Genomic DNA, 24,787 nt, shown 5'->3' with positions numbered 1-24,787 from the left:
GCTTACATTAATGGAAAGAAAAATCAATATTTCTCCACCTCACTCTGATTTAATGAGTCCTTTGTAATCCTGTTGTGTCACTGACAACGTTTAAGGCTTTGCATTAATCTAATAATCCGATCGACTGTAGCCTCTGCACACATGCACACCCACAAAGACATAGCAGAGGCCCTTGTATGTTGAAATATTTATTCAAAATCAATAAAATACACAGACGGTACAAATGTCACATGCAAAGACCAGGCAATGTCTTTTATAGTTAATGCCGTTTATCTCCATGTATTTTACAAAGTCAGATATGAGCTAGTACATTATAATACAATAATCACATGACTCTTAAGTTGCCTGCATTTGAAGGCATTGATGAGACACAGAACAATGTGCATGAATCTTATATATTTTCATGTTGATTCTAATTCTTTTGAGTACCTACAAAAGGAAATGTTCATGCATTTGAAATTCAAACATGTCGAAAATACATGTAATTTTTTACGGAGTTTTAAGATTTTTATTTGATACATTCAGACACTCTGAACACTTTATTGTACACACAATGAAAACAAATTCAAATCTTATAAAAGCATGTGTTTTAATACAACTACACAAAAGCAACCATGCAAGTGAGCTTGTGTTAGAGCGCGATGCGACCGTGGCACATGATAATCGTACAAAAAGAGCAAGCTTGCGCGTGTTCTCGTGAGAATTTAGCTCACGCTAACTAACATCTGCAACGTGCGAATGTAAATGTCTAATTTCATTCCATTAAGTAAAACAAATAGTACAAAAGGAAGCTGCTGCGAGAAAATATTTTTTTGAGAACCAGTGCCAGCATTAGCAATGTTAGCACTGTATCGCAAACTGAGATTTTTTAAAAACCGTTTCAAGAAGAGACCACAAATGTACATAATTATTGTCTATTACCTATATACTATTATTAGAGCGGAGGTCTGTGTTTCCTTTTCAGTCACACAAACGTACTGTACAGTATCTGTCTCAGTGGTTAACATGATTGAACCTCCTCAAGGTGGCAGTGTGGTGATTATCTTCAGCTCTATAGTTTTCAATTATCTACTTGAGTATTCATTTTTCCGAGGACCTTTTGCTTTTACTCTGTACACTTTAAAGCTCTCTGTACTTTCTATGCATTAACTAGTCGCAATAGGCTTTTTTCAACCTTGACAGTTGACGACACCACATTAAAGATGTAATAGAGAGAGGTAAACACAAACGTGTTTGAGGTCTTAATGGACAGTTACATTGAAGTCTAAGGCGGAAAAAACGGACAGTAGCAACTTTGAGGACCATAAACCAGGGAACATTACAGACTCCACAACCGATTCGGAGAACCAATATATTCTGTATTCCCCTATCTACAGCAATATTTATGAGAATTGGTTGTAACTGTCACCTGTTGGAGTGATTTCTGGTTAATCCGTAAAAAAAAAAAGTCTCTGTCCGATCTGTAAAACCTCACCTGGGGTATTTTATCTTTCCACGTTTTCTTGAACTAAAGTCAGTACTGTACTTCTACTTTTACCAGTCTATTTTTACACAAGCATCTGTACTTCTTGGTATAAGTACAGAGTGTGAGCACTTTGCCACTTCTGGTTAATAGTAACCTTGGTTGTTTTCTATGATCTTCTGCTCCAGCCTCATTTTCAACTCGGAAACCAGTGCAGAGCTCATGTTGCCCTCCTTGCGACGACCCGATTTTCCCGTCTTTAAGCCTTTGGAGGCCAAGGCTCCCGATATGGTGGGGACGGCTCGGGACCACTCGGGAGGTCTGTTGGTGGTCGGGACTGGCGGGGGCAGACAGGGGGCGCAGGGCGGCGGTGGTGGCCTCATTCTCGGGGTGCCGGTATCCTGTTTGGGGATCCCCTCCAGATCCTCCATGAGGAACCTCTCGGAGAGGTTGCCGAATTTGAACGCGGGCATTTGGAAGGTCCAGGGCTGCTGGTGCCTGGGTCGCCTCTTGATGATGCGGCGCGCAGGCGTTACCCTGTTTTGGGACTTGGCGTTGCGCATGTACATGGCCGTGGAGATGAGAACAGTCGCCCCTACCAACAAGCTAATGATCAATGTAAGCATGCCTAACGCTTTCATGGGGTTGTCCCTACTTTTCATTAAAAAGGCCGCCATAGGCCCCTTGAGAGGAGTCTGCAAAAGAGCACAAATAGAATTGGAATCATCCAAATCATTTGAAGCGTGTAATAAATTGACAAGCAAAGCACAAGCAGCGGAGGCCCAAACAACTACCCTACACACCACTGTATCCTCTATACCAGGGGTGTCAAAGATACAGCCTAAATACCCAAAACAGGCATATTTACGTATATTGATTATGCTATACTTTTACTGGTTTGACCCCTTGACATCAACTTGGGCTGTCATATTTGCGCCCTGAACTACATACAGTGAGTTTGACACCCCTGTAGTCTGCATGCTATGATACATGATATGTTTGGGAGTGTGTCTGAGCTTGGTGGATTTGACTTTGGCATGGAGCTGATGAGGGATGACACATCACGAGCCAATCAGAGTCCAGGAGCATGTTTGAGTAAGAAAAACTTGAAATGTGTAAAAAAGATTTTGTAACGCTTTCAAACATGCTCGAGTACTTTTTCACAAAGCAAACCAAGAGGCCACATGACATGGAGGTATCCTTTCCCTCACTTGGGTCTGCGGATCACTTTGATATAGTTACTCTCCGGGTTGATTCTGGACTTTTTCACCGCGTTACAGTACAGGATTGTGGATATGCAGACAGTTAGCAAAATGAGGGTTATAACAAGGCTGAAACAAATTCCGAAAACAGTCAGCGGACGCTTGCTGAGCCCCAGGAAGTATGAAACAACACGTCCTTTGACCTGGAAAGCACGATGCACAACACACAAGACCAGAAACAAACAATCACCAACATGCGGCGTGATGCAATGAAAACCACATATAGTTGGTCTAAATGAATGGAAACACAAATCCTTATTACGGTGAACCCCCACCAAGTCGTGATTTGTAGCAAGGCAACAATTTATAAATACAGCAATCTACAGCAAAGGTCGGTGTGACGGCCTTACCGCCTCGGTGATGTCGATGTTGACCACGGCGGTGGTACTGAAAGACGGAGAACCTAGGTCTCGCGCCTGCACCACAAGCGACCACTTGCAGTCTTTCTGCAAGGTGATGTTGTTCACGATCTCCATGGATTTGATGTACGGCTTCAGCTGAATTTCGCCCGTCTCGGCGTCGATGTCGAATGCGTTGTCGGGATCCGCTGTCATGATGGAGTACTCCACAACGTTGTTGGGAGACTCGGCGTCCTCGTCCACCGCCTGCCAGCGTATTGATTTTAGAGGTCTTGCTAACTCAATGTCACAACATTTGTAAACAATAGATGCCAATATGCTTTCAAGTGAAGCACTTGTAAGTCAAGATACAACTGCAATTTTTTGGGGGGGAGAGGAGTTGGAGGTAAAGGACGTCCCATTATACCCATTCAAGCAACGGTTTGCAGTATTTCTCTTAGCACAAAAGATACTTCTATGAACCGGCTCTTTGTACATCACGCACCTCCACTTTGACGGGTGTTCCGATGATCATAGTCTTCTCCAGTAGAGGGTCGCAAAATTCGGGCGGGTGGTCGTTCATGTCGAGCACGGTGACAAAGACCTCGGCCAGGCTGTACTTTCCCTCCGAGTCTTGCGCTTTCACATAGAAGTTAAACTTAGAGCGAACTTCGGCGTCCAGCGACGTCCACGGCTGCGTGGAGATCAATCCCGTCGACGGGTGGATGGAAAACCTATGAAATAACAACCAGATTACGATTACTTTTTTTTTTTCTTTTTTTTTAATAAACTAGAAATTTGGATATGTGTGAAATCGCATTGAATGACAAGTCCAAGTTTTCAGAAAAATATTAAAAGTATTAACGTGAATGTTTCTATCTCGGCAATGACATAAATAACAAATTGCTACAATACACAATTAACACGAGATTGTTTTTATTTAAATATTTGCTTCTCAGATTAGACTTGGTTTGTTGTTGTTTTTTTACCTAGTAGTACTTGTTCATGGCTAATGATTAGAAGCTAAGAATTTAGTTTTTATTCTAAAGCATGACTGGTCAAAGTATGGCCTACTCTGTTCTTTATTCCAACACACCGAGCATAATATTAATCAAAGGCTTAAGAGAATAAATATCTTTTTTAACTATACTTGCCCTGAATCAAGATGGCAGGTGTTTTTTCTATTAGAAATTATTTTCTACTTAGGGATGACTAAATGAAGCTCCTCCCCTCATTTTCAGCTTAGTTCCTTGACCCCAAGATGCCAAAAATGGCACCAAAGTGAAAAGCTATATCGTTAGCCTAAAAGCCTAATTGCCAAAGTCATTTCTAACTTACAGCCCAGTATTAAATATTATGTGTTGCTAAAAATGAGGGGGGCTGGAATCTTATTTGCTGAATTGTTTGCTGCTGTTTTTTCTTATTTTCCAACAAAGTTAAAAAAAAAAAAAATGACGTAAACAATTATATGTTAGTATGCAATTAGACTCATGTTTTATATTATACAGATCAAATAACAGCGACCCCCCCCAAAAAAAATCTGAGATGGTAAATCGCAAATATGCACGGGTTCACTGCACATGCTTTTCATCGAACCACAACTGTATGGTTGCGTCCGTGGCGTATGTGTTTCAACACTAGGCTTATTGCCATTTTATTCACTGTGATAACTCACAAGTTACTTGCAAACTGCTAACTTTCACACAATTAACTCAGGTGGCCGCTTGCGGAGGAGCATAAATTTGCACTTTCCCTCCACGCACACTTTCTCGCCTCACCGCCATGTCTCGGGCTGCAGCTGTCACCGTGTATGTTAATTGGCTCTTCCAACGCGAGATGGGCCCCCGCCGACTATTTTTAACCCTCAAATCCAATTAGGAGATGAGCCGGAATCTTGCAGCCATCTTAAGGGCGAGGCTGTTTGTGCAGTGTGTTGGCCGAATAAACCGGTTTTCTGTGCGCTTCTTTATTCGCAAAGCTAATTGTGGATCAGGACCTCTCTTCCAGGTGGAAGCAGGGGTTAAACATCTAACCTAGTGTTAACTTACAAATCTGATCCTGATCCATAAATGCTGTATTTGACTTCACCCCAGGGTCCTGAATCGTGATCGTTCGCCTGGCAGAAGAAATGGGACAAAATAGTTTACAGAATTTAAATACAGTATGTTGTGAATCTTAAGTTAGTGCTTGCGATAGTGTTTAGAAGATCAACAGAGAAGCGGACTCACTGTAACAGTAGAAACACTGGTGCCCCCGGGCGAGTTCTCGGCGACCCTGGCAATGTAATACTCCGACGTGAATTTTGGAGTGTTGTCATTAGTGTCCAGGAGGTTGATCACAATGTCTGCCGTCGCGCTGAAGCGCTCGGGAGTGTCGAGCTCCACTGCGAGCAACTGTAGTAATAGTCATTCATTTTATGTACAGGCAAATACCTGGGGGGGGGTTCGGTAAGCATAATTCCATAATAATATAATAATTTCAGTACCAACCTTAAAAGAGAGGGTTGGCCCCTTCTCGTAATCGATGCCAGATGTGTCCTCCACAATGATGGTTACCTGAGCTTCATTCAGGACGGTCTGTGGAACCACTCGGAGAATTCGACTTGGTCCCACCAGCCTCAGTTTAAACTTGGCATTTGCTCCCTTGGAAATAAAAATGGCTGTAAATTAAATATTTAAAATATATTTATATAAAAAATGCATGTGTAAGGGTTATTAAATCTATATAGCATTACAGTAAGCAAGTGTGCAGTAAAAACTCATAAGAAACGATCACCTTAAAAAGGCTGTAAAGTGAGAAACACAAATATTGGGATAATATGGACTTGTCGGGAAAATCAAAAGTATTAACAGGCCAGTAAAATTTGCGGCAGAACAAACGTACTTGATCAGAATCGTTGACGGTGATCTTGAATCCGCGCAAGATCTCCCCTGAGGGTGGGTGCTCGTACATGGTGACTTCAAACTTGCTCTGCGGCCCGTTCTCGCCATAAAAAGTGGGCGGGTGGTTGTTGAGGTCTACCACTCGTACCATCACCACAGTGATGTCGTAGTCTTGTAGCAGATCATCGGCTCCCACCTCAGATGCCTGGTTGGGAACATTGCACTGGTAAAGAACTAAATCGTCCACCACATTTTCAGAAGCGCTTAGCCTCACTGGGTTGACGGGTGAGCTGGAGCCCATCTCAGCTGACTTTGGGCAAGACTCAGAGACATGGTACACCTTTGACTGGCCACCAACCAATCGCAGGGCATATTAAGACCAACAATGGTTTGGTTACCAGTCAGTGTTCGCGCACATGTAAACAAACAATTGACAAGTTGACAGTCATTCTCCGGGCACACATGAGTAAACAAGTCTTCACAGTCAAGCACAGGGAGAGCATTCAAACTCCACACAGGAAGGCTCAGATTCAAACCCCGAACCTCAAAATTGTAAGGCAGAAATGCTAACCACAAGTCTACTGAGCTTCCAAGCGAAAATATGCGTAAGCTAAAAGCGCTACCTTGACTTTAATTTCATAGAGTTCGTTTTTTAGCAGGGAGGGTTGCATTGCCAAGGTGATACATCCACTGGTGCTGTTTATGTCGAAGACTCCATCACTTCCTGTAAGAGAAAGTCTGTGTTATTGTGCCGAGACATACTTTACCCCTCACTAGTTTAGAGTGATCCCAGTGGACGTTGGTTTGTTTTTTTGTAATTCTCTTACCATCGATGATAGAATAATAAATGGAGTTGGGATTGCCTTGATCACCATCTCTGGCGTACACAGTGAATATCTCTGAGCCCTAAATGATAAAAGCTGGGTTAAACTTGTGCATGTATTATGGGATGGGGTGGCAAATAGGTGGACAACGTACAGGAACGGAAACTTCATAGATGTAACCAAAGTAAGGCGTTCCTACGAAAGATGGAGGCATGTCTTGAACGTCAAGGACATTGACCGTTATGGTGGCTGTGGAAGTCAAAATCTGGAGTTTGCCCTTGTATTTTCCTCCTCCGTCCTGAGGAAAAAAGACACAAGTCTAAGGAGAGTTTACATTTCAATCGTCTGTAGCTTTTTTCAGTTGACTTTTGTCGAGAGGCTAACCCTGACTTGTCAGTCAATTGTAGAGATCATATAACTCTTCACACTCACATTCACATGTGCATGTTTTTGGAATGTGGGAGGAAGCCAGAGTATCTGGAGCAAACCTACACAACATGCAAATTCTACACAGGAAGGCAATAGCGCAGATTCAAAGCCCCAAACTAAAAGCTGTCAAGCAGACAGGACAGCTACTTGTGTATCATGAAATTTAAGAACACTTCCCAGCTCTTCTTTACTATGTTTTGTACACAATCATCAACAAACGTGCAAAACTGAGCTTGGAACCGGATCAGGCTTGTTGCTATCTCCGCAATCCTCCTTAAGGCCAATTAGAATAACCTAGTGATGGTTAATGACAAAGTGAATTCATTAGGTGTTATACGCATGAGACTGAAAGTTGATCCCTGAATAAAACTTGCTGAGTCATGCCTTTAGACCCAAATGGCCACATTTTTTCCTTAAAATTTTTGAATGTTAGACCCTATGCTCCATAAAAAAAAAGTCTAGAGCCCTGGAATTGATGTGTTTTTTGGTTTGGACTGTGCCGATCAATCTCTTTGGGTCTGTAAACCTCCAGATCTCTCACCTTGGCAACCACTGTCACAAAGTGTGTGGGCGTGGTCTCGTAGTCCAGCCCCTCGCCCGGTTTCACCCTCAGGATCCCGCTATGGGCGTCGATGGTGAATTTAGAGAACGGCGTGGGCTGATGACAGAGACGGTCACACAAGGGGTTCAAATTCTGGTTACTCTGATCAGCGACAAAACGGACAGACATTTGTCACTCACGTTGTTGGCTTGCCGGAACAGAGCGAACATAAGCCCTTATTAAGCTCTCAATGTGTTGCTCAAAATGTAATTAAAAATTAATCCAGTGAAGTCACACATTTCCCGCCACACGCTATTCCATCACTCACATGGCCTTTATTTATTTTTTATTTTTTTGTTATTCCCTTCCCAATGGCTGCCTGGTAATGTCCAATGGTCATTACAAACTCTTAGAGAAGAGAAATGTGCCACGTTTTACTCTAGGTAGTAAGATTTAAAAGGTCATCTCAGTGTGCTCATCTATACCAAGAGTTGTATTACTAAGATTAAATTTCACAAACCACTGAAGGACGCCTGTATCGTTATGCTTACCACACTTTGAAAATCACTAATCTATACAGTTTCAATAATATACCCACAAAGCAGTACCAGGCCATGCTGAACCAGAATTGTAGCCTTTCCAATAACAATCTCCCAACTCCCCCAGTTCCACCCAGTGACATTCATAGAGACCTGATACTATTTTGGCCCTAACTCAGGACTTCCTACCAACTGGACAAACCCAGAAACTGTCATTAGATGCATGGATCACCTCAGCAGTGGCTGCCTGTCAGACGTTAGATTCTGATCCTTATTCAAACCTTGGCCCATTCAAGTAAAAAGTAAAAACACAACTTTGAGTTCTTGGTATCTGGAATTAAATTTGAAAGTAAGCCTATCCCAGGTGTCTGTGCAAGAGTCGGGTTACACCCAGGCCTGGTCGCCAACCAATGGCAGTTTACTGTTTCTTTTAAAAGTTCCAACATTTGCACAAAGCCGAGACCTCCAGAACGAAGTCGTGTTTGGGTCTGAGGACTTCCATCTGAATTCACCTCCTTGCTTCACGCTCTTCACCACAAGTACCATCAAATACATCTTGAATACAGTAGTCACATTCTTACCTAACCAAAACAATAATTTAACATCAGATGACTGATTGATACAATTCATCCATCCATTCTCTATAGAGCTGAGACTGTGCAGGATTTGGGGGCATTCAGTTCACCTTCCTGCTGAGGTGTTGCAGGCATGTTCAACTGGGAGGAGAAACTGAGGCAGAAAACCTTGCTGTCTCCCCCGGTGGAACTGGAGACTGGAAGATCTAACTGGAACCCTATGCTGCCCCCGCAAAGAAAATCAAAATCCAAATTCTAAGGAAGAAAGTAGCAGGAATATGAGCAGGACAAAAGCCTTTCAAAATGGATATTCACTGCCTCTGCTAAATAGAGCAGCTTTGGATTTCTTGAATTTCAAATGCAAAATAAATCCTTCACACTCAGTATCATCAAGCTGGGGGCTTAAATGTAACAGCTCCGCAACGGCGCATCATCTGCATAACGCTGAAAGCTGGAGGTTCACCTGCAGGGAATAGGAGACGCTGCCTCCTGAGCCCATATCTTTGTCCCGCGCCTGGACTCTGTAGATGCTGCTGCCAGCCACGGCATCCTGGAGAAGAGCAAAACAAGACCATCAAAGGCTTTTTTCTTTTCATTTTTTTTTCTAGATTTGTTGTGCCACCAGACCTTTTTAAGCATGTCACCACCCATACTTCCAGGTGGCAGAAGACGACACGTTCCACAATTAAACAAACAGTTCTATGTCCTTTGAGGCAGGCATTGAGATTAAGAAAATAGGCCAAATGGCTTAAATGAAGAGGGTTGGCCTTCAAGAACGAATATTTGATGTGTCAGTCCAAAAGAAGATGCTCTGTGAAGTCAATTGCTTGGAAGAGCAAAAATCGAGCTATCCCTTTAGAAGTGGCTACGACACCACTAGGCAATCTCGTCATCTTTTCTGTACAACTAGTTATGACATCCAATCAATTTATCCTCCTCACCTATTGGTTCCACTGGATTAATTTTGTTTGAGGTACTTGTATATCTGGTGGCACAGTCCCAAACAAAACAATTTTTTGTCATTTTAGTTCAGCCCTACCTCTGGGATATCGACGATAAAAGGCAAGTTTTGAAACTCAGGAGGTTCATCGTTTGCATCGGTGACAAACACTCTCACATTTTCAACCACCTGAAAACAAAACACAATACTCTACTAGAAACTGATGACTTTGAGTGACTCGTGACCTGCCATATTGCTTACTCACTTTATTACGCCCATCAGTGATGCTAACAAGCACAGAAATCTCATCTTGTTTCTAAAAAAAAAAGAAAAAAAAAGTCACTTGCAGCAAACTTTCTGAGAGTCGAGAGTAACACCTACTGGTTTACCTCTCGATCCAGCTCCAGAACGAGACTCACGTTTCCGGACTTTGGATCAACCCGGAAATACTCTTTGGAGCCCATTTGGAACGTCAGACCGTATCGTATGGGATCTCCCTCAGGATCTGTACCATTGAGGACATATATTTGCGTTCCTGGAAATTGAAAATAAAAACACATCAAGACGTACGTCAAAATCCATCCACCGCTTATCTTCATTGGAGTCTATCCTAGCTGACTTCGGGTGAGAGGTGGGGTACTCTCTGGATGCTTGTCAGCCATTTGGAAGCCACATATAAACAAACAACCACTCACAGTGACATTGGGGTTGAACCAATTAGTCGTCCTTACTATGCCGTACTGACATTTGAAATTTGAGTGCACTGTGGAGCAGCCAAATGACCGGCCAACAAGGCGATGCAGTCTTTATGGATGGTCAGAAACTACGAGAATAAGATGGTTGTGGATAATAGCAATTAGCCTTGCTAGCTTTGGCTATTCAGATCATCGTTTGTCTTAAAATATTTATGCCAGCGAGACCACAGGACTGCCGGCAAGGTATTGGGCAACAACAAGAACTATAGCCGTTACCCAATTAACGTTCTTGCCTGTTCTTACGTCCTGGTGATCTTGTGAAACGTCATCTGTCATGGGCCAAGTCCTGTTCCAATTGAAAGTACGCATAGATCAAGCCGAGTGTTGTTCTTGTCTGCTAGCTAAAGCCAAGGATGCATTGGTTGATGACTTGTGAGGACTTAGCTAAGAAAATAATCAAGATGCATTTCGTGCTGTTATCAAAATGGATGAGGAGAGGACTCAAATTTGTAAAACCCCACCTTTATATTTTTACGGAATTATGGTTACAGGTACACAGCTGTTCATGCTACAAAGAGACTCGCATTCTTAGGAAGACTGTACTTACTGGGTTCATAAGAAGTCTATCCTTAAATAAAATCAAAGCAACTACAACTTCAGCGTATTGGTGAAATTGTTTCTGCGGCAGTCTGTCAAAAAAATGTCTATGTGACATCGATGAATCAACTTTGACTTTTTCATCACGTTATAGTCTACTAAGAGAAATCATTAGTCGCGTGCTAACCACTTGTGCACCGTGCCACCACGTCACAATTCATACAGTAATCTGTACATCCACACAGTTTCAAGATGGTATTGCAAAATAAAATGACACTGAAGTGTAATTACAAGAAAGCAAATCAAATGAAGCAGAAAATTAATCTCATACCGACTGGTGTGTCCTCAGAGATGCTGAACAAAGCCATATTCCCATTTGTACTGCTGGGTCCATTGTCGTAGAAATATGGAGCATAGTCTGATTGTCCTTAATCGGAAAACCCAAATGAGCATGAAATTAGCAACAAATGCGTACACCAATAATCTTTTAGTTTGTTTCTAACAGTAACTTACTTGCTAGAAACAAGGCAGGAGGCGAAAGCAGCGGTAATAAAAATAAAAATAGGGACCATTCATTCATGTGAAATGATGCTTTTAATTGAATTTAAATGCAACAAAAACCTATTTAAATACAGAAGTGTGGCGCACTAAAGATGGTCCGTCCCTGGAGGGATTAAGCGCCTAAGAAGTCTTATCCACGCGCAAAGACGTTAACAGAAAACAAACCTTACCCGAGCTGAAGTGCAGAAGGAGGACAAACGTGAAAACGGACGTTTTCGTCTTTTTCTTCATCCTGGTGGGGCGACGAGGCCCGGCTGGCTCATGTGGAAGGTTTCTCGGGGGCGGGGGGACGGCGGACGGTCGGGGCGGCGAGCTGCGTGACCTTCTTCAGGCAGCTCAGAAAGGGAAGGAGAGGCTGGCACTCACAAGGCGCTAATCCAGTGACGCATCCCTTCCCTCCGCATACGTCTTCCCACTACACTGCCGACGCTTGCGTTGAGTTCACACATCTCGCACCTTTGCATGTGAGCAAAAAACTTAACAATTCTTTTACACTGCCGGAAATGTGGATGCAGTGTGCCACCCTTTATATTTGTCAAAGGGGAATTTTTTTTTCATATCGTTTTACTCCTTCCACTAGGGGTGTGAATTGCCTAGTACCTGACGATTCGATTCGTATCACGATTCACAGGTCACGATTCGATTCGATACCGATTAATCCCGATACGAATTTATAAGTCGATTGTTGCGATTTTTTTTCATTCAAATTTAGAAAATACTAATCAGTAAGCTTGTAGAGTGTAAGATTGATATGAAAATGTATTATTTATTTATCTGAAATTTCAGTCTTATAGAGGTTGTAATCTGTTTCATGTTTGAACAGCATTAAAATAAAATATTAAGGCTTAATGTTCCGTTCATATAACATTCTTCCATGCTCAAGGTGTGAATCCTAAAAAATAAAAAATAAAAAATAAAAATCGATTCTGCCGATTATTGAATCGATTCGAGAATCGCGCGATGTAGTATCACGATATATCGCCGAATCGATTTTTTTTAACACCCCTACCTTCCACACACTTTCAAATAGGGCTGTCACTATGGAATATTTTTGAAATCTATTATTCTGTTAATTATTTTGTCGGTTAATCGAAAGTATAAAAAGCACGGGGAGAAACCCTGCAGTAGGTGTAAACAATCACTCGATTATTAGAATTATTGATTCATTTGATAATCAATTAGTTATCGATTCAATTTGACACAAAACGTTTAAACATATTGAAACACTTTTTAAAGACGTTTTAAACAAAACAAAACAAAAAAAAATTAGAAACATAAAATTAAACAGCGGTTCTCAAACTTTTTATACCAAACAGCACCTATATGCAAATATACTGAAATAGGAAGTTAAATAAAACTTAACTAAATACATGGATACATGCTCTAAATTGTCTATAGGTGTAAATGTGAGTGCGTGTGAATGTTGTTTGAATCTGTGCCCTGACAATGATTTTTGGTCTTTATAGTAGATATAAAGTCTACACACCCGTGTTCAAATGGCAGATACTGTGATATATTAAAAGGAAATAGGACCGGTGGGAGGAGTTGGGTGGGCTGTCCGGTAGCCCTGCTGCGCTGGCTGTCCGCCCATTGTGGTGCCGGGTGGATGAGGTGGGGGGCGGCAGGGGGTGGGGGTGCTGGGGGGCGGGCGTGTCACCTACACCCGCCGGGTTGGGTGAGGCCCCGCTGGTCGCTCCTCTTACTCACTTCACTAGCTTGCACTATACACTTTGTAAATATACACATAGGGCACACAACACATTTCTTGGTGGGGTGGGGAAGGGTGGAAACACCGTCTTCACCCTTCAACTCCCCTCCAATTTTAATGCACCTCACGTCCAAGGGGAGGGGTGAGTTGGGGCGGGGAGCCATCAGAGGGGATGGACTGCAGTGCCTGGCAGCGCTGTGGTCCCCCCCATTTGGGTCCCTGCCCCACCACTTTGTCCCTCCATTCCCTTTTTTAATGCACCACACATATAAAAAAAAAAAAAAAAAAAAAGGAAATAGGACCATGATAAATTAGAAAACCTATAATGGGAAAGTAACCGTCACATTTCAATGCATTTGAACAGGGGTGTGGACACTTCTTATAATCATTGAAAGTGCCCTCTCATTGACTGGGGTGTACCAGTAGATTTTTTTTTTTTTTTTTAAATGGACAGATGGTTTTTCTATCTATGCACGTGATAGTGATAGTGATGGATGCATAGTTGACAGGCAGAACAATTGCACACTTTTCCACTAGTTGGCAGAATGTCTCTTTACAAAACAGAATATCTTTGTTTTCAGACAAACAAGTCCAGATTCACACTTGAACACGACTGGACTGGCACAAATAATCGGCCCTGGCATTTTGACTTAGGCCCGTCGGCCCAGCTCCAACTCTGTTTATTGGTTCAGTTTGATCTCTATATTGTAAATGGGTGATCAGGGCTGCTCCTTCTAAATTGTGGGCTGCTCTCTCGGGGTAAAATGGAGTTAAAAAAAATTTGATGGTGTGCCATGAGATTTTTCTCCTGTAGGGAAACACAGTTTACCGAGGGTCTTAACAAAGCCATGAGTCACTAGTTGTGAGGACCCAGTGGCCTATAAGCCTCACGCCGCTCTCTTGGCAGCTCGACAGTCACGCTGATGCACTTTAGCTGCCATCAACACTCGCTTGCCGCCTTAAGTCGCAAAACTTTTCCGGCAAAGCTTTCGCAACGTTTATTTTCTTTTTCGATTTGTGTTGAACCTTCTTAGCACAATGTGTCAGCATAGAGGAAATTGATAACTAATCCCTCACATTGCTGTAAAAATCTATTAGGAGGGGATGCAGCAGAAAAAGAAGGAAGCACAAATGTGACATTGACCTTTTTTTTTTTTTTTCTTGAGAGAGCTAAGAATTTTTTATTTGGCAGCCTTGTCAACATTTTTTTTTTTAGTCACATTTAATAGGCCTTATTTACATACAAATGTTGATTTCGTGTGCAGTTTTAACACCCTGTCACAATGTTAACGAGTTCAATTGGTGTCAGGCAGGGTTGACAGTTTGCAAGTGCGGAATAAAAATAGCGTTTGACGCTCGGTGATGTCAGCCAATCAGAATGCTGGATCATTCAGGATTGGAAGAAGATGTGTAATGTTGTTATGGTTCTAAAAATTGCATTAGATGCATTTAAAAGACAGCCTAACTTTTTACATTGCATTTTTTTTTTTTTTTTATCTGATTTGGCTTAAAATTAGTTTAATACTGATGCTTCTGCCCCCACCCCAAAAAGGTAAATTCCTTTTTCCACAAATTTTAATTTCTTTATATATTTTTCATATCCTAAATGAAAACTATTTTGATAAGGTTTTTTTTTAACATTTACATGTATAAGAACAGTTTACGTGTAACATGATGGTGAATTTGATGTAGGCACCTGTCCGCCGTTTAGCTCCAGTTGTTCGCATCTGCTGTGAGTGTCCTTGCTTGCTTGGGAGGCTTTAATTTGAGCGGAGCAACCAGATGGTGGACAAGAGGATTAGTGCGTCCTTTAAGCCTTTGTCATCTGCTGCTACACTACACATTGCACTCGTGTGTGTGTGTGTGTGGGGGGGGGCAAAGGAAGACCTCTTTAGGTTCCTCATGCTGATCATGTCCGTTTGTGTTAGTAGGGCAATGAGTTGACTTTATAAACCCCAAAATAACAGTCCATAAAGTACAGAGTATTAACATGTTTTTGGATCGTAATAAAATATGAATTAGCATTATTTAAAAAAAAAAAAAAAATTAATGCTCTTAATTCATCACTAGGTGGCAGTATCGCTCTGTGAAACCATCCAACTCCTCCATGATGGCGATAATGCACCTTCACAAGGTGAGTACTGTACTTATTTTCGTTTTACAATATTGTGTTTGCATATTAAATACATATATTAGTAATGTTACAATTTATGAATTAGAAAAAAAGGACACGTCATCAATCTGAGCCATTTATTGAGTTATTAAAATAACATTGTTCCCTTACAAACAAAGTGAACATATCTGTATTTAACAATAAATACAATTGACGACGAATGACAGGCAGAAACTAAAGAAACACTTCTCCCATCAGTGAGGCCTGCACCTTTAAGAATTTTTTATCACTTTATCATGTGAAGAGCTTGTGTTTAGAGACTGGTTGCGATAAAGAGCATAACAACTTGTTTGCTGCTAACTTAGGACACAATTCAGCTCTGCAAAAGGTGAAGAAAAAGAAAAGAAAATCTTTGGAGTCTAATTGTTCACTTCCTTCTGCCACCGCCGCCATTCGCCAGGATCATCACCAGTCTAGTGAAGATATTCAGCGTGTCCATGTAAATCCCCATACACCTGGAGAACACATTTTTATTATTATTTTTGCATCAAGTAAATGTGTTTCACTCATATCAGTCAGTCCTCATTGGTTGTGTACTTACGCATTAATGGGGTCATATTTTCGCACTCCATAGAGCGGATGCGTCTCGGCCCTCTTGATGACCTTCTGCGTGTCGTAGAGGAGGAACATGCTGAACAGGACCAGACCGCCGTAGACGGCAACCGAGTACAGGCCTGCCCCCAACGCCGAGGTGGGCGGCAGGAACATGGACCCGATGGAGGAAGCAAAGACCACCCCGAAGCCGACGGCCAGGGGTCCGCCCATGTTGAGGAACTTCTCGCTGGGGGCGCACATGGCCACCGTGGACAGCCCGCCCACGATGCCCGCCGTGTACCAGGCGGCCCGTATCATCAGGGGGCCTCCCAGGAGGGTGAGGGGGGCCACCACAGCGCCCATCACACCTAGAGGTAAAAAATAATAACAATCACACCATAGACCATTTTCGTGTGGGAGCTACATTTGTGAGTAAATTGAAAGGAGATCATTAGTTCACTGTATGTGAACAAATATACACTGGGAGCCTCTACATGGCTGCCTTTTAGTGTTGCATGCACATACCTGCATGCAGCATCCAGGCCAGGTGCTTGGGCACCGGGCTGTGCTCGTACGAGATGGAGCGAACCAGTATGCCGGCGCCGATCATGGCAGCAAACGTAGCTCCGATAGCCTGTGGAAAAAATAAATACATCTACATTCCTCCATTTACACTAATACTCCAATTTTCTCTGCAGTCATCCTCACCATCCAGGAGCCTCTCATCATGAGTCCCATGAGCGCCGGAGTTCGACTCACGGCGACCGCCGACAGAGCCGTCAGTCCCACGCTGCCTGCAAAGTACATGTAGGTGGAGTGGATCCGGTCCTTCACGTACTGAGGCCAGATCCTGCACAGAATAAAGTCAGACAAATAGTAGGGAAGAAGTATATCGCTACTTTGGACTGTGTAGCATATAAATTACTCACACTGCTTTCTCAATGGCACCGATCTCACTGGACATCCCCAAGCCGTAGTAGCATAACGCTCCCAGTCCCACCGCGGCGCCTCCGGCTAGAATTATTCGTCCCATGCTGTCAACTGAAAATGGAACCCGAGAGGAGGAGACTAAGGTAGGTCATGTTGCTTCTGCTCCACACAAAACTGTTTAAACTAGAAGCTCCTATATTTTAACCTTTTCAGAACTTTGAACCTAGAAACACATTTATCCCTCATGGGTCACCACTGGACGATATCTTATTTCACTTTTTTTTTCTTTTCACTCCAGTATCAACTGGAATACTTACTTTTTATAGCCGTGCCTGTGGCTGGCTCCAACACCGCTTCCTTGAGTTGATCTCTGGTCGTCCTCGCCCGGCGGAAACCAAATTTGGCCTTTGAGGAAAAACCCTGACAAAAGCAAAACATTTGCTGTAGAAAAGCAAGACAGCAAAAGTCCTATAAAAATTATACATGTACCTGCCATGCATTCAGATGCATTTCTAAATGAGAATTGAAATGCGAACATGCTAGCTGCCGCTATGCTAACATTCTCGCATGTTTACCTGGCGCGGTGTGAAGAGGATCGGGCATGGCTTCAGGTTGAGGGTGGAGGACCGCAGGGCAGCGGAACCGTTGGCCAGCCCGGGACGGAGCCCGGCGGCGAGCGGGGGGAGGCTCCTCAGGCACGTCAGCCTTGCCACAAACATCGTCTCGTTTGTGCGTCAACCTACAACAACAATAACATTCAGCACCATTACAATGTCACATAATTAACCAAATACAGTAGGATAGGAAGCTACGGCTAATAGAACTTAGCCGGCGTTCATTCGCGTGACATCCCTACGTTGACACAAACATTAACATTTCACGGTCTGACTAAATCAACTGAGTGCTAAATTAAGTTACATATTCACTAAAACATCGTTGATGAGTGAAATGAAAGTCACTTACCACAGAGATGTGCTAATCGTTCACCTTCTGCTGGACGTCAAGTAAAATTTGTAGTGCGCAAGCTTCTGACGCAATTGTTTTGCAAGCTTCCTGAAAGGTCTTTGCACGTCACCACAGGGCGACGACGCCTTTGGGAAATGTAGTTCTTTAAAGTCGAGTCGAAAGCGTCATAAAGAACGCCATAAAACGCAAAAATAACTTGCAAATGTGTGTTTGTGTGTATGTGTATATATATATATATATATATATATATATATATATATATATATATATATATATATATATATATATATATATATTGTAAATTATATTGAAGGTTAAATGTACTGTAAACAAAAAATTTATTGCCTTTTATCTTTCATTTGGATTTATTTCGTGCGCGTGTACCTAATGAATAGTCCGAGGCTTTGCGTAACTTTCAAAATTTACTCCACTAGAGGGAACCCTTCCGCTTTTGTTGTGACGGTATTCAACTGGTTTAATTCAAACTACTATTTTTGAGGCATAACTTTGTGGCATATTTTGTTAATTGGCATGTTGGTGGCATATATCTGAGCAAATATGCAGTTAGGCCATAGTTTTTTTTTTTGTTTGTTTGTTTTTTTAGTTGTTTTTTTTTTTTTTTTTAACTCATTCATATGTCAATGGGAGGTCTCTTCCTACGTCACCCAGCCAGAAGCAAACAGTTGGTCCGAAAACTTTTTCATTCAGTCTGACCTGCAGCTACCCCACTGGAAATACAGAACCCCTCGTATTTGCATCCTGTTGGACCCCTGGACAAATTATTATTATTTTTTTTTTTTTTTTTTTTTTTTTTTTTTTTTGCCTGTAGGAAATGATGGAATTAATAACCCGAATTGGACGCGCTCAATTTGACGGATTAAACAGCGTGTGCACGTCCGCATGGTGGGTACACGACTAACGGACACCTGAGTCAGTAAATGAAAAGTTCAGCTCCATCAAGTCACTGTAACGTAGTGAACCGCTCACAAACCAAATCAGTTGTCAGAGGGATGTGACTTCTAATTTAGGATTCTTTATTAGCATAGTATGACTACAGTGTGACTTCAATTATTCACTTGTTAGCTCTATTAACCAATCATATTTGCCAAACGGATTCAGTTGAACACTTTTAAAAATATAAAACATTGAATCTACAATATAATTGGTGTACATTTCATGTTTGTATATAAAATTAAAAGCTTCACTTTATAGTCAAATTAAATGAGGGGGAAAAAGTTTGTATTTTCTTAAAAATGTACAGTATATCAAGTCAAATGAATAGTGTTGAATTGTCTTAAAATACGTCTTGAAAATGTATGTAATAATAAATAAATGGTATTGTCTTTACAAGTTTTAGAATGTCAAGACTTTAGTCTTTCAAAGTAAGTACAGTAAATTGTATTATCTGAAAAAAGTATACAGTAAAGTTTTATTACAGTTTACAGAGTTGTGTTGTCTGTTAGTATAAAAGTCATTACTGACTTCATCTTACAAAGTAAACATATTTATTTTTTTATGTTAATTTTAGATACAACTGAACTAATCACATGCAGATGCGTTGGTTTCTGTTTGACAATCATAATCAATAAGTCAGGAATTAATTTTCTTTTGTTAAACATTGGAAGAACAAGTCATACATAGTGTGTTGATTGATTTCGTCATTTTTTATCTTTATATTTTAAGCGTGATATTCATTAACAATTTCCCTGTCACAATACTTCCCTGTTATTAAATGTTGTTGTCAACAGAAAAATACCAAAATATCTGAAATCTTTCAAAAAGTTGCTGTCCTGTGACTTGAAATGCAATTTGCGAGTGTATGAAAAAATTAGATTTGCCTCCCTCGGGTTTTAAAGGCACAGTGATCTGTGTCAATTTTGCAGGCTCTCTGCGTGAAAGAGGTTTAACTTTCACTGGCGTCACATGACCCGAGACGAACCCGCGTCTTGACGTGCGAATGACCCCGTGGAGCCTGACGTTTTGTGGGGGTCACTCCTGCGTGAAGAGACCTTTTGTGGTCACGGCATGCGGCAGAGCGGTGCAAAATGGAGCTGAAAACGAAGCCCCCACCCCCACCCAGTATGTCTCCACCAGTGATTCCCAAACATTCCCAATTTGTGTGTATTTGCTACAAATATTGCAGCTTTCTTATTCTATTGATGCCAATGACGTATAGTGACAGGCTGACGATAACAGAAGGTACAGCACATAATATTCCGATGTATCCACTTTTGGTGACGTTTTTCTAATACAAAATCAGAGCCTTGGCTCGTTCAAGACTGGGAAACACGGCATTTATTGCACACCATTCCACCTCAATGACTTCAAACTTCCCTGAGGATTTCACAAGCTGTGTCCAAGCATGCTGAGTGTTTAGACTGCGTGCAGTCTTTAAACAAAAAATCTTGGACATGCTTCTGTTCTGCGGATGTCAACATAGGATGTGCAAGGACTCGACTTATTGACGCGTTACATGGAAATCAAGGCGGGATTTAGGGAGCAATCTGTCCATCCTATGTCTTGCATGTTGAGCTGGACTGGAGCCTATCCCAGTTTACTTTGAGTGAGATGCCAAAGACACGGTTATTAGGTTTAGTGAAGACTGTAAATTGTCCATAAGTGTGATTTTGAGTTTGTCTATGCGCCCTGCGATTGGCTAGCGCCCTGACAAAGTTGAACCTACTGGAAAAAGAATGAATGTTCAACTTGGGTCCAGTTAGAAAAGGACATTAGCAACCACGGTAGTATGGCTGCTACGAGACATGTTCCTCTTCAAGGTGAAATGCCAACCTTGTGCAAGAGATAAGATGCCAAAGATGTCGCATGTGAAGATAACCGTGCTTTTCACTAAAACTCACGGGCTCGCCACTCCCATTAGCCACAGCATTTGGCATCGCGAACTGTCAACACGCGTCCGTACAAGGTAAGATTTCTTGCCGGTTAGAATGATTATGCAGTCTGGTTCAGAGCTTTGTCGAAATTTCTCCTTATAAAGAGCCTGTTAGATTGTTATTGCTGACACGTCTTTTTCGAGGTATAACATCAACATAAGTACCCGCAACTTCAGCCCTCTTGTTGAGGAACAAAACCGAATTCCGAGAACTGTGAGCCGTCACCAGCACCTTAGCAGTTGTGCATCAGTAGCTGACGTGTTGAAAAGAGCTCCTGCCGGTGTTGACAGGGAGCAGCAGCTGGATGTCAGGAACACCGTGACCTTGGGCGAGGAAACGGCAGGTGTCAGATTACGACCCTGAGAAGAGTTTTGGAGTCCGATCGCGGTCTGTCACACCAAGATAACAAGTGCCCACTGACTGTTATTTCCAGTTTGGATGGGCACGGTTCGGAATGCACGGATGCATTCAAGGTAACATACACTTGCTGGAGTGAGAGGCTGAATTAGACATACTTCTTGTTTCTATTTTTGCCTTCCTCTCTCAAGATGTGATGGAGTGGTACCTTGACTTGCCAGTCATAAAAGACAATGTCAAGAGTGGCAACACAAAGCAAATTGACCGACCAAAAAACTGACTGAACGATAGATTGGAAAAACTCGCATGGTTGTATTCTTATCTTTGTGTCTGTGCCTTTGTATCACGATTCACACCTCTGACTTTGTATCAACAACTTCCTCAATGTTTTGACCAAAAAGCAACATGTGTAACGGACAGTCTGACGTTCATTCGCAGGTTGAAACATCGCAAGGACCAGTCTACGGGAGAGAGGAATATAAACAACTGCGAGGCTCAACTCATTCAGTGCCATTGACGGCGATAGACGTCAAAAATCCAGTTTGAACTGGGCTGGCAGTGAATGAGTTAAGGGTACCCTTGGCGGCGGGGGGGTTAGGAGATTGGCAGAACCCATTAAGAAGCAGACCCAGGTGCTGCCACAGCCACAAGAATGAGGATCAAATACAGCATACCCATCGTCTTCTTTGTGGCGCTCGTTATCATCGAGAAGGAGAACAACATTATCTCAAGGTGTGTCCGGAAAACTCGAAAATCATCTTTTCCAACAATGCAGATTCTCTGTCATCTATTCTTACTCTAAACTACATAACTAAAACTCTGTTCTTGTGATTCCACCACTCAGGGTGTCAGATAAACTAGCCTTGAAGCAGACCCCCCAGACCCCGGTACAGTCCAGCCGATCAGCCAACACCCTGCCGAAGCGCAATGTTTCCGTCACCTCCCAGGGCAAGCTGAGCTCGGCTTTCATGCTGATGAAGAGGCGCCTGGAGGACTACAGCGACTACCAGCCGGCGGCGGCGGTGACGACCCGCAGGAAAAACATCCTCCTTCTGGCCACCACCAGGACTGGTTCTTCCTTCGTGGGCGAGTTTTTTAACCAGCAAGGCGACAACATGTTTTATCTCTTTGAGCCGCTGTGGCACGTGGAAAAGATGCTGACACTGGAGACGGGCGGCACCAACGCGACAGCCGCAGCCAAAGCGTACCGGGACGTGCTTCAGAAACTCTTCCTGTGCGACTTCTCCCTGCTGGAGAGCTTCATAGACCCCCTCCCCGTGGACCACGTCACTGCCTCGCTCTTCCGCAGGGGGTCCAGCAGCTCCCTGTGCGGGGAGGCGGTCTGCAGCCCTTTCGTCAAAGGGGTCTTTGAGCGCTACCACTGCGGGAACAGGCGATGCGGACCCCTCAACCTCACCATGGCGTCCGAGACCTGCCTGGAGAAGGAGCACAGAGCCATCAAGTCGGTGAGGGTGCGCCAGCTGGAAATGCTCCGTCCTCTTGCTGAGGACCCGCGTCTCGACGTGAAATTCATCCAGCTGGTTCGCGATCCTCGGGCGGTGCTAGCCTCCCGCATGGTGGCCTTCGCCGCCAAGTACAAGAACTGGAAGCAGTGGGCCACGGACACGGACGTGCCCATCGACGACGACGAGGTGAAGAAGCTGAAGAGCAACTGCAACAGCATCAGGATGTCAGCGGAGATGGGCCTCAGGCGGCCGGAGTGGCTGCGCGGCCGCTACATGCTCGTGCGCTACGAGGACGTCGCACGCTTCCCCATGAGGAAGGCGGCCGAGATGTACAAGTTCACCGGGATCCCGTTCACGCCGCAGGTCAAAGCGTGGATCTTGAAGAGCACGCAGGCCTCCAAGGAGGCCGGCGGTATCTACTCCACGCAGAAGAACTCCACCGAACAGGTGGAGAAGTGGCGCTTCAAGTTGCCCTTCAAGATAGCTCAGGTGGTCCAGAAGGTCTGCGGGCCCACGCTGAAACTCTTCGGCTACAAATTTGTGACAAGTGAAGAGATGCTAACGGACAAGTCTATCAGCTTGATAGAAGACATTTTGTAGACCCTGATGGAGACAAAGTTATATTTATTAGCCTCTTTTATCATGAAACAGATTTATTCTGATATTTAACATGTTTTTACTTTATTTAAAATAGTCAGAGGAAGTCGATTTAGTCTTGTCCACAAAGTACTTATTTAAAAGCAACCACGGTATGTGAAAAGCTTGCTTTGTATTTTTTATTTTTTTTTGCACTCGGGACCGTTTTGTCGCTCCAACACAAACGGGCTTGTCGTGCGAGTTGAATTTCCGAGTAAACAGAAGCATTCAGAAAAAAGAAAGTTAATGGGGGACAGTAAACATTAACGACCTGACTCTGGGAACCTCCACTAAATGTTTACAGCTTCTATGTTGGCAACCAAAGAAACTCCAAAAGTGGTAGCTTTATAAAAATAAAGGAAAAAAGGCAGAAAGGAGACATTTCCATCAGTATTCAGTCACTCCAGTGTTCTCATCGTTCTTCTTCCTTTGCAGGTTGAGGTCCCCCGCATATCGCTAACTGTTTGAAGTCATCTTAGCGACTGTAAGGACCAATTTGGTGAAACCAGATGTTTCCATTGCCATCCAAATGCAAACATTCCCGACCCTGCAGCTGGTTTGCAGATCGGTGCGACGTTTGTTTGCGAGTCTCGCGTATGTTGACACAAGCCTCTTGACCGCTGATAGAGAGACGCGGAGAAGGAGGGGACGCCTTGATACTGTGGTCAGCATGAGCCGACCCTTCAGGTTGTTTCTTTTAATGTTGGTCGCAATAAACATGCTTTGACACCGAATCGTGAGTCTTCTTATTGTGGCAAGGGCGCCGGGTTAGCGCCACATCGTTATGTTGGTTTATGAACTTGTTTAGAAGAGTTATTGCTTATCTCTTTCAATGATCATTGGGCAATGAGGCTGTAAAAGGAAGTGCACAAACACTGTACAACAGGCAGATGCAAACAGGAAATAGACTGGTTAAAAAAGTACATTGTATAAATCATCAAAAATTAGGCAAGGTTTTTAATGCCACGGAGATTAAATTTAAGAAACAGGATTACATACTGTGTATTTCAAATGTCTTAAAAATGGTTTAATGCTAACCTAATGGTAAACACCAGTCACATGCTAACAGTTAACATCAATAGTCACAAACAGCCGTGCAACACAACACAAAATGACTAATATTACAGGATGTTAATGAGGCACAGCGGGGCGGCCTGTAGCTAACAGCAGCTAATCCTCTGCTAACGTGCGTCCAACATACTCAACATTTTAATTATCCCATTAGTTATTTCCCTTGGGTCCCTTGAAAGATAAATCTAATCTATTATTATTTGGTTAAATCTAGTGAGCTAATGTGCTAGCTAATAAACAAGAACAAGGACTTCAACTTGAGACATTCTAATCAAAATCCAGACATGCTAGTGCTAAATGTAAACAACAAAAATTGTTTTTTGATGATGAGAAACATGGGGCCATTTTGACAAATTCCTTTATTTACACTTTTATCCAGATTACTGATTAAAATTTGTGAAAATCCATCA

At 42.8% G+C, this 24,787-nt stretch overlaps 3 protein-coding genes across 10 annotated transcripts; 1 reads left to right on the top strand and 2 right to left on the bottom strand.

Moving 5' to 3' along the window:
* Window positions 1–172: 172 nt before the first annotated feature.
* LOC144005435 (cadherin-related family member 1a) lies at window positions 173–12,033 on the bottom strand. 4 transcript variants are annotated; one of them, XM_077503599.1, is made up of 18 exons: window positions 11,598–11,679; window positions 11,416–11,511; window positions 10,182–10,327; window positions 10,058–10,108; window positions 9,892–9,981; window positions 9,316–9,402; window positions 7,739–7,855; window positions 6,923–7,066; window positions 6,772–6,850; window positions 6,568–6,668; window positions 5,946–6,149; window positions 5,552–5,704; window positions 5,291–5,455; window positions 5,111–5,178; window positions 3,568–3,796; window positions 3,075–3,329; window positions 2,674–2,867; window positions 1,970–2,157 (listed from the first exon to the last, which is right to left on the bottom strand). In XM_077503599.1, the coding sequence occupies exons 1-18, from the start codon at window positions 11,662–11,664 to the stop codon at window positions 2,124–2,126; spliced, it is 2,280 nt and encodes a 759-aa protein (XP_077359725.1). In that variant the 5' UTR covers window positions 11,665–11,679; the 3' UTR covers window positions 1,970–2,123. The 4 variants fall into 4 exon arrangements, with proteins under 4 accessions (XP_077359724.1, XP_077359723.1, XP_077359725.1 ...); XM_077503598.1 differs by lacking the exons at window positions 2,674–2,867; window positions 11,598–11,679 and adding an exon at window positions 11,816–12,033 and having other exon boundaries at window positions 173–2,157; XM_077503597.1 differs by lacking the exon at window positions 2,674–2,867 and having other exon boundaries at window positions 173–2,157.
* A 3,556-nt stretch (window positions 12,034–15,589) lies between these two features.
* Window positions 15,590–18,081, bottom strand: ghitm (growth hormone inducible transmembrane protein). The gene is made up of 8 exons (XM_077503176.1): window positions 17,954–18,081; window positions 17,566–17,729; window positions 17,308–17,410; window positions 16,990–17,101; window positions 16,769–16,910; window positions 16,586–16,694; window positions 16,068–16,428; window positions 15,590–15,981 (listed from the first exon to the last, which is right to left on the bottom strand). The coding sequence occupies exons 2-8, from the start codon at window positions 17,707–17,709 to the stop codon at window positions 15,894–15,896; spliced, it is 1,059 nt and encodes a 352-aa protein (XP_077359302.1). The 5' UTR covers window positions 17,710–17,729; window positions 17,954–18,081; the 3' UTR covers window positions 15,590–15,893.
* chst3b (carbohydrate (chondroitin 6) sulfotransferase 3b) lies at window positions 16,763–24,040 on the top strand. 5 transcript variants are annotated; one of them, XM_077503174.1, is made up of 4 exons: window positions 16,763–17,133; window positions 19,840–20,035; window positions 21,643–21,936; window positions 22,049–24,040. In XM_077503174.1, the coding sequence occupies exons 3-4, from the start codon at window positions 21,857–21,859 to the stop codon at window positions 23,268–23,270; spliced, it is 1,302 nt and encodes a 433-aa protein (XP_077359300.1). In that variant the 5' UTR covers window positions 16,763–17,133; window positions 19,840–20,035; window positions 21,643–21,856; the 3' UTR covers window positions 23,271–24,040. The 5 variants fall into 5 exon arrangements, with proteins under 5 accessions (XP_077359300.1, XP_077359297.1, XP_077359296.1 ...); XM_077503175.1 differs by lacking the exons at window positions 16,763–17,133; window positions 19,840–20,035 and adding exons at window positions 18,766–18,859; window positions 21,138–21,320; XM_077503172.1 differs by lacking the exon at window positions 16,763–17,133 and adding an exon at window positions 18,766–18,859.
* Window positions 24,041–24,787: the final 747 nt, after the last annotated feature.

Source organism: Festucalex cinctus, chromosome 17, assembly GCF_051991245.1.
Source record: "Festucalex cinctus isolate MCC-2025b chromosome 17, RoL_Fcin_1.0, whole genome shotgun sequence".
NCBI lineage: Eukaryota > Metazoa > Chordata > Actinopteri > Syngnathiformes > Syngnathidae > Festucalex > Festucalex cinctus.
Note: the sequence above shows the minus strand (reverse complement) of the source record. Positions and strands in the feature narration are given on the sequence as shown.

Excerpts from the sequence above, each read along its gene's own strand:
- ghitm (XM_077503176.1), bottom strand. The coding sequence starts at position 17,709 with ATGTTTGTGGCAAGGCTGACGTGCCTGAGGAGCCTCCCCCCGCTCGCC. Across the intron at positions 16,911-16,989 it reads GGTGCCATTGAGAAAGCAGT|GATCTGGCCTCAGTACGTGA; the intron begins GTGAGTAATTTA and ends TATTCTGTGCAG. Across the intron at positions 16,695-16,768 it reads TGATGAGAGGCTCCTGGATG|GCTATCGGAGCTACGTTTGC; the intron begins GTGAGGATGACT and ends TTTTTTCCACAG.
- chst3b (XM_077503171.1), top strand. The coding sequence starts at position 21,857 with ATGAGGATCAAATACAGCATACCCATCGTCTTCTTTGTGGCGCTCGTT. Across the intron at positions 21,937-22,048 it reads GAGAACAACATTATCTCAAG|GGTGTCAGATAAACTAGCCT; the intron begins GTGTGTCCGGAA and ends TCCACCACTCAG.
- LOC144005435 (XM_077503597.1), bottom strand. The coding sequence starts at position 11,664 with ATGAATGAATGGTCCCTATTTTTATTTTTATTACCGCTGCTTTCGCCT. Across the intron at positions 9,982-10,057 it reads TCACTGATGGGCGTAATAAA|GTGGTTGAAAATGTGAGAGT; the intron begins GTGAGTAAGCAA and ends TTTTGTTTTCAG. Across the intron at positions 3,797-5,110 it reads TATGGATCAGGATCAGATTT|GTTTTCCATCCACCCGTCGA; the intron begins GTAAGTTAACAC and ends GTTATTTCATAG.